The sequence below is a fragment of the Fringilla coelebs genome (genome assembly GCF_963513975.1).
Source record: "Fringilla coelebs genome assembly, chromosome: 7".
Lineage (NCBI taxonomy): Eukaryota > Metazoa > Chordata > Aves > Passeriformes > Fringillidae > Fringilla > Fringilla coelebs.
This window is the reverse complement of record NC_140035.1, coordinates 13,758,598-13,767,331: the sequence shown is the minus strand read 5'-3', so window position 1 is coordinate 13,767,331 and position 8,734 is coordinate 13,758,598. Positions and strand designations below refer to the sequence as shown.

The 8,734-nt window shown below is 39.7% G+C and overlaps 1 protein-coding gene across 2 annotated transcripts in view; it reads right to left on the bottom strand.

The window, feature by feature from the left end:
* Positions 1 to 593: 593 nt before the first annotated feature.
* The window catches only part of GYPC (glycophorin C (Gerbich blood group)), a 30,476-nt gene continuing 22,335 nt past the window's right edge, over positions 594 to 8,734 (bottom strand). Inside the window, exons 2-4 of one of the 2 annotated variants that reach the window (XR_014616316.1) lie at positions 5,967 to 6,017; positions 2,876 to 3,727; positions 594 to 722 (exon numbers count right to left, since the gene is read on the bottom strand). Coding sequence is in view for 1 of the 2 variants with exons in the window: in XM_084209566.1 (XP_084065692.1) it covers positions 3,531 to 3,727; positions 5,967 to 6,017 (248 nt within the window). In the remaining variant the exon portion in view is untranslated. Of the gene's footprint in view, positions 3,728 to 5,966; positions 6,018 to 8,734 lie in introns of both variants that reach the window. The other variant, XM_084209566.1, reaches the window with a different exon arrangement.

Below are 8,734 nucleotides of genomic sequence, written 5' to 3'. Positions count from 1 at the left end.
TGTAAATCTCTCAGGTCAGATTGGTCACGTTCGCTCAAATTTGATGTAGGATTGGCAAGCCAAACCTAAACCTTTCTGAAAGTTTTTATTGCCTAGCAGAGAGGGGCAGAACAACTTCATAGATAAAAATAGGTAAATAAATACATAAATAAATGGCTAATCCTTTGGCACAGAGAAGGCAGGAGAGATCCAGATGGGAGCTGAGGGAGTGCAAGCAAGAACAGCAGCCACAGCTGAGAAAATGAGGCACCAAAGAGCTGCAGGACAACAGGCCACAGCATCAGAGGGACCCCACATGTGGGGGAAGAAGAATCTGTTTCATTAATTATTCTATTCAGGAAGCAAACTGTAAAAATCATTTAGCCATCAGTGATGAAAAGCTACGGCTGCCAACTGAGATGTCTCAGCGTTGTACGCAACGTTTGTTTTAGCACAGCATGCTGCTTGCAGAGGGATGTTTTGCTAATTAGTTGTTAAAGTTATAGGAAGTTTGTAATGCACTCTTTTCACAACTAAATTGAATGACTCTAGACAGTTGAGTTATTGTATGAGTAAAAAACAGCAGGATGAGGCCATTAGAATGTGCCAGTCACCTGATATCATGAGATTTCTTCATTAGAAAACAAAGTTTTTCCTGAAGAAAACAAAGAAACAGAAAATCTCCACAAATCATTTCTTCTCTCTGTTGAGTGTGCTTGAGCAATTTCTAAATACACAAGGCCCTGAAAACCAGAAGGACACAGTAAAGAAATAAATTCACTGAAACCACAGCTCATGACAGAAGTGCTGCTGTCCAACTATTCAAAGTGGCTTGTTACCAACAGGGAAGCTGTTCCTGAATGCTTGAACTGTTTGTCAGTCTAGATAAATAAAGAAAATGGGATAAAGATTGTTAATTAAGCTACAAAGAAGAGATATAGTCAGAGACCAGAAGTTGCATTCAGTTGAGATTTAAGGGAAGCAATGACACAAAGTCTGAAGTTGACTGAACTGGTAAGAATTGGCTGAGCTCCTCTGAGCTCATGATATACCAACAGAAAATCTGGTGTCTGCAATTCCAGGGTGGCATTTTGTCTAAATCATAATTTAAAAACTCATGCCCACACCAAAATAAACTAAGTCAAGTTCCCGTGTGTAACAGGTACGACACAGGTGTCTGATTAAAATCTGCAAGCTCAACTTGCAAAAGCCAGTCATGAGACCGAGGAGAGAGGCAGGAATTTATCCCCTATGTCCATCATACTTTTCTGTAAAGTCAATTTTCTTTAACAGTTATGATAATGTTACATGTTCTGAATGTTTGAAAGGGACAAAAGGCTGGTAGTCCTCTATAGGTCCTGCTCGGGCTGGAGGAAAATTCTTTGGTGTTCCCACACTTTTGTGGGAGATGCAGCAGAGCTCAAGTCACCCCAGTTTTCTTTTTCTCAGAGGAAATATTTACATTTTTATTGAACTGGAGGATCAGGGTCTTCAGTTTTATAAACTCAGTCTTACAGTTAAACTCAGTGATTTTTTTCTAACACTTGTCCTAGAGAAATAAAATAGTTCCTATTGCGGAAGTAAAATTATTTAAAAATTATTAATATTTTAGAATTATTAAAATATTAATGGGTCTAAGAAGGAGGCAGGTGCATAATATCAAATATTTCAGCTCGGTGTTTTGTGCATTTTATACTGCACTAGCCACAGAATACAACGTGGTTCTGCAATGGTATGTTACAGAAATCATCTTAAGCATTTAATAAATTTGGCACGAGTGTCACATTCTTTGGTTAAAATGCTAACACATGTGGAATTAAGATTGAAAATTAAAGGTATTGGGATTCTAAAAATAATTCAGAGTCCATCTTCTTCAAGTTCTGACCAAATACTGTGATTGAAAGACAAAAATATCTTCTTTCTTCAGCTGGATCCTCAGTCTTACCTTGCTCAGATCTCTTACAGCATTTCTGAGGCCAGTGTCACTAACAAACACCAGACTCCAGAAGCTTCCCAAGCTTTGGTGCCAAGAAGTGAGCACAAGTGATCAGCAACAGTGTCTTGAAAGCACAGCTGTAGATGACTTTATATAAACGTACACACATATAAAGATCAAAGCACAGGAAAAAATATATCAGCTTGAGCAGAGCTCATCAGTATCTTGTTTGTTATCTTGCATTTCTCCACCTCTATTTTCAGTAGTCCAGGGCACCATGACAGCTGTGGATGAGCAGGTGCAGAGAACAATTATCCTATTTCTGGAGGTAATTGTGGGCTTCAATTAGGAAGCCAACTTACTTGGGGAAAGAAACTCATCACGGTTGATTCTTAGGTGAGGAATAAGATGTTTTCATGTGACCCACCATGAATAATCTATTTATTTATTTATTTATTTATAATAAAGCATCAATGTCAGTGTAATTCTCTGGTTTAGCACACTGCAAAGGATACACAGAAGCCATACAGAGTGAGAATTAAAGCCAGTGGGATGCAGATGAACAAGCTTCTTTAGAGTGATAGTCGTAAGGTTGCATTTGTGAAAGATGTACTCATATCTGCACCAGTACTGAATTCCTCTCCCTGCAAAAACCTACAATCCTGCTGGGGGGCACTCAGAGAATATTCTAATGCAAAATAAATAAATAAATATTCAGGCAGAAATATCTTACATGAAAAAAATGTAGCTGAGCTCCATTGTTTCAAGGGGCCTGCTCAAATCAGGATGCTTAACCTTTTAATATCTATCTATTTATGCATGTGTGCAGAAAACCTACAGACTAATTGGAATCATATTTGTACATCTACTGACTATTGTATACTACATTGTGAATTCCAGCATTTCGCAGTTTTCAAGCTGCCATGCAGAGAAAGTCAGTAATAAATCCTTCACTCTTACCTTTTCCATGTTTTCCAAGAGTTTTATTTGTTTGAAGTGTCTTTGATTTTTATATATGTATAAAATTCAAATATTAAAAAAAGAAATCCCAGTGTAAATCCCCGCAAAAAACCCACATAAACTCCACTGTGCCAATAAAAATGCACATTTCAGGGGATGGGGAGGAGGGATATCTGGGCTATAGATTTTCTTTTTTCAAGTTAGATCACCTTTATCTAGTTTAATGTTTGTTCTGTTACCATTTGAAATTCAATTTCAGGTAGTTCTTCATCATATCAGAATAGGATGCATCATTAACTCTAAGAGGATGTTTTCATTTGGCATCTGTTATTTTCACCAAATGTCAAGGCTTGACATTTGCTATCTTTATCTGGTTTTGGTGTATCACTCATACTGAGATTTTGTTTCTTCTTATCTGATATTGATTTCAACTGTGACCAGCTGTGTTGCTAATAAAATCAACAGGCAAGTATCTGGCATTTAGTTCTTCACTGCTAGAGGAAAAGAAACAACCCAGTGACAAAAAAAAGCAGAGAGATACTTTTCAATTAGGACGCTCGCCCGTATCCTCGTATTACCCATCTCTTAGTACTTCTGTTGACGTTGTATTTCTGATTGATTCCCTCGGGGCAGTCTCCATGGAAATCCTTGCCTCTCAGATGAAATATTCCTTTTTGCTCTCATCCACTGCCTCCTGGAGAGCGGGGTCGTTTTTCAGAGCGGCGTCGGCGCTTTCGGCGAACTCGGTTCCCTTGGCCTCGTTGGTGTGGTAGGTGCCCTTGTGCCTGTACATGTAGCGCACCATCACCACCAGCAGGCAAATGAGGACAAACACCACGGCAGCAATCACACCTAGGCGAAAGAAACCACTGAAATGTATCACATATCACAGGTGATAAAACACCAGCACTGTCTCACAGCCAGGCATCGTGACCTGAGCTGCTGGGCAGGGAAAAGCCCATCAGGGGTTTGCTTGTTGCAGTGGCCAGAGCCAGAGCACGCTGCAAAAAACAGGATGGGATGTAGATACTGCAGGAAGACTGGAAAAATTCTCACTAGCTTTCTTTTAAATCAATGGCTTGATTTGATTGAACATATTGGAGCTAAAAGTTCATTACAAACGAGGAGAAATAAAAGAGCCTAAAGGGAAACCAAGAGGTTTCTTTCATCCATCCGGGGTGGGGGGTGCTGCAGACAACCCAACACTGCCTTCTCAAGTGTCCTCAATTTCAGGAAATGTTCAGGGCACTGAGCATTTCATAGGGGACATTCAACAAATGGCAGGAGCTGTGTGACTCTGGAGCTGCTCTGTGTTTGCAAGCTGCCATTTCATTCTGTGCTCTAATTAAGAAAGTTTGATTGTAATGAATGTGAAAGTGGCACCTGGCAGAAGGAAGGGGTTCTGGGTAGATCTTTCTTGTCTCCTGGACTAAATTCCAGCTATGCGTTGACTGGACAAAAATTTCTATAAATGACCTCAGTGTGCATAGGACTAAATGGTGAATGGAAACACTCCTAGTGAAAAAAAGTAAATTCATGATCCTTTTCCATTGTGAAAGGTAGAAGTCCATAAAAGAGACAAGTTCATGACAAGTCCATTCTTAAAAGACCTACAAACTCTATTCTTTTCCTCCCAGATCAAATTAATGACTTAAAAAGTCTGAAAAAAATTAAGTATTTTGAAGTTTATTCAACTTGTGTGACTTTTATAATTTTTTCATTATTTTTTTGCATGGATTCAGGATGTGCTTATAAACATTTTTGCTGTGATTCTGTATGAGCACATGATACTGAGCTGATTCTATATTCATATGAATCCAAGAATAAGCCAAATATTAAAGAAATACACCATAAAAAGAACTTGAACAAAACATTCCTAGGGCTTTCTCTGCTGTCAGTGTGTGTGTGTGGTCATTTCTTCTAGAAGTGAATTTTATGTTTTGTCAGAAGAATTCCTCCCTGGAAATGCCTACTACTCTGCAGATACAATGAGGGGAAGGTGGAGAGTACCTCTCTTCTGCATCTTGTATTCAAGACAAGTGGCAAGAGTGGGTATCTCCAAAGCTCTAGTTTTATCAGCATCAGGAAACTGAGTGCAGATACCCTACTGGCATAAAACCATAGGAATAGACAGAATATTAGCAGGGTAAATAAAGATTATAACTCTGTCTTTGAAGATATAATATATATAATGCCTTAACATTATCACCCAGATTTCATGGTGCTTGGTTCTGGAAGGTAAAGTTACTGCTAGCAGAAATGAAATGGCTTGTACAAAGAACTTCAAGTTGAAAATAATATCATGGTTGCAGCGTGGGCTTCATCAATTTTTAGGACCTCAGTGGTATCCCTTGACACAAGAGGCTCTAATAGGCTTTAGATGTAGCACAATATTAATAAGCCTAGGGGACTAAGTACAAATCAATTTACCTGCTACTTGTTCATAGAAAGCTGAAATTAAAGTTACAGGAGATGGGACCTGAGGGAAATATAGCAGAACCTCACCAATTTGCACTAATGATTGGTATAGCCCCTTGTGAATGACTGAAATTAGTGTGTTAGCATGGAAATGAACAAACACAATAAAAATAAAAAGACAGGTTCACTCCGTGAACGGAGCTTTGCTCATTTATTCTGACAACTGTATTTAGTTTAAATGCATGAGAGAGCTTTAATGGAACACCAGGAAATAGAGTGTGGTGAATTCTGCAACAATAAAGGGTCAGCTGGTATGAGCTAACATCGCTCAAATCAAAGGTGCTGCACCAGTTCTGTGCTAAAGGACAAGCCTGATCCAGTGAATACCGAGGGAAATCAGAGACTGACTTTTCTGTTGGACTGTTTGGTATTTCATCCTAAAATGGGGAATGGATGAGAGTGGTACTGCTCACTATATGGTTTGTACTCATTATCTCATCTTGTTATCCTGCCAATAGCCCCTCTGGGAGCAGATTTCCCACTGGCCTAATTAACTCTAATTGTGCCGCTCCTGTTGTCTTGTCAGCAAAGCAGGGGTTTGGCGAAATGCAAGAAATCAACAAACTTGCTGTTTTAATTCTTATGGTGCTGCTTAGTATGGTCTGCTGCTCACCTCCAATAACAGCCACATCTGCTCCAGCTGTGGGGCTCTCCACTTCTCCATCTATAAATAGAATAGAACATAAAAAAGTGAATTATAAAAAAGAAACTGGATCATATGGAGGAGCAGTGACTGTACTGGCAGTTTTGTCTTATTTTAACCTGTGAAACCTGGAACTTAATCAATATCTCTTGTTAGCAAAAGACATTTATGAAAATTCACATTAGAGTTAGCCTTACTGTAGCAGTTTTCTGCCATCACAGCACTGGAAAAGAAATAGCTAACACATTATGCAAACTATCATGGCCCCCAGGGAAACACCTACTGTGTATTATGAGCACTTACCTGTAACATCCTCCAGTGAATGCTTAAATTAAGAGCATTTAGGTACTGTGATTACTCTCAGAAAGGTAGTTTTGGGGAAAAAGAAGGTTGATGTCTATTTATTTTCCCATTTATGGCTCTTCAGAGCATGGTCTGGATCTTGATTTGGTGCAAATTAATCTGTGTGTATTGATTTCAATTAATATTTATCTGCAATGTCCTGTTTTTAATCTTTGCATTTGTTTTCTTTTCAGCTTACATTTGCAATCACGGCAAGCCTCTCATTTGTGTGGCATAAAACTCAGTCCCCATGTGGAGTAAGTCTGAATTCAGTGCTGATAAGTCAAATAACATAATTGCATTATAATTTATTTTAAATTTTTGGTAAATGAAGTACATATAAAAGTTCTCTGGTAAAGGTGAAAATGTAACTCCAAGTCCTTCTGTAAACTCAAGAGTGACCCTACAGTTGATACCTGGGTTGCCTTTTGCTATATCTGTATATATGATTCAAGGACAAAACACTATCAGCAGTTCTCTCCTTGCTCATGTCCAGTCTCTAACATCAGTTTGCAACAAACTGAGAAGAGCTGAGATTCAAAGGATCCACCTCTTCTCAAACATGGGAGGTGCTTTTTTTTAGAAAGTAAGAGCGCTTTTCTCTCCCCCAGAGATCCTTCCCACATTTTCTTCCATCTATACACTGATGGAATGATTGAGCACATCTTCTGTAATTTAAAAACTCTTATTATGTCTATGTCTATTCAAAACCCATGTGCACAGAAGAGATTAATTGCCTCAAGGTCAAAATGCTCTGTATTCCTTCACACACCAAATACATACTGCATGCCAAAAAAGCAGGCTCCTCTGCAGCAATCAAACACTTGAAGGTGTGAATTCCAAAGCGCTTCCCAAGCCACACAGCTTGCTGCCAAACATTAATTCCAGATCAAATCATTATCCCCTTAATTAAAAAACGGTTTGTGAGTAACACTCTGCTCATAGCTGGCATTCTTAGGTGCCTCTCAGATTCAGATAACAAGCAGGTGCCTTATCTCTAGGACTTGCCATCCCAGTGCTTTTTGAGAATGGATTACAGTATCATCACTTGGCAGAAAAGTTTTCATTTCTATCTTTCTAAGTTTGCCACAGAATGCAGGACTCATCTTGAGCCATGGTACGGGTGGCACTGATCTGCTGAGCTGGCAGTGCTGTGCCCTTCAGCTGACACCCTGATGTGGCTGCTCTCACCACAGCTCCCATTTTACTACAAGAACCAGGGCTTGACTACTCCTTTGTGTGTCTCCTTTTGGCCACAGAACAGGTTTGCTGTCCTCCCAGACAGCCTTTGGCTGCATCAGCTGGAGTGCCAGAACATTGCAGCCACCACCAATGACCAGACAGTCAAGGTCTGCTTCCCAGGTCAGTTTTGGAGCAATGCTGATGTAGAGCAGAGACACTTCTTAATCCCTGTTACACTGTCTCTGAAATTTCACTTTGTCCAAAAATAACTACGTGATCCATGGCAATATTACAGTATTGCTAGGCAGGTGTGAAAGTATTGGCATTATTTGAGGTTCAAACAGTGTCATCCTTCCAGAAATATGGCAGAGGAGCACGCAAGGCATGTGTGGTGGAATGAGACCACCTTCCCTGAGCAGGAGTGAAACAGTGGCTGCTGTCCAGAAGGGAATCTGTGCTTGGCCAGGAACCTCAGCATGGCCTCTCTAGACTCAGTCTGTGTGAGAAATACAGTGCATTACTGTACTGCTGAGGACTGAATCTTCACTTGCTGAGACAAAAAAAGACATCCAGCTTCCTGAAGGAACTTTTAGCTCAGCATTGGCTTTGGCCTTCTTGTACCTTCTTTATTCTGCTCTTCTTCACATGCAGAGTGCTCAGAGGTCTGTGTTTCAATTGCTGCTGTTGCACCTGTTTTGATTGTTTCCCTTTGTTTCAAGAACATCTTTTGTGTTATCTCTTGCTATATTGTCGTTGCAAAACTTCTTCTCCCTGTTATATTGGCCCTTGTCCACCTACAATCTGGTTCTGCAAGTGCTTGAACATTGTTGTTATTTACTGCCACTGGTTACCATGACACACAGAAATCAAAAGATTGTGGGGAAACATGTTTTTCATAAAATTTCTGGCCATCAGAATGAGTTGACCAAATCAAGAACAGAACACACAAATCAAATTGTCTGCTGCTGGAAAGTATGTTTCTAAAAGCCAGAATGATGAGAAAGAAATGCTTTTGTGTCATGACCTGACATTCATCAAATTCCAGTTTTGCTCATAAACTTACAGATAAGGAATTTTTGCAACAGAATGACAATTGCTACCTGTCTCATTCTCATCAATCACATCCTGCTGAGAAGGCAGCAGCCTGTGAAAGTCCCAGAAATGTTCCTGACTTAAATACTGCAAGCAGATCTCTGGCTTTGTGCTTCACAGAT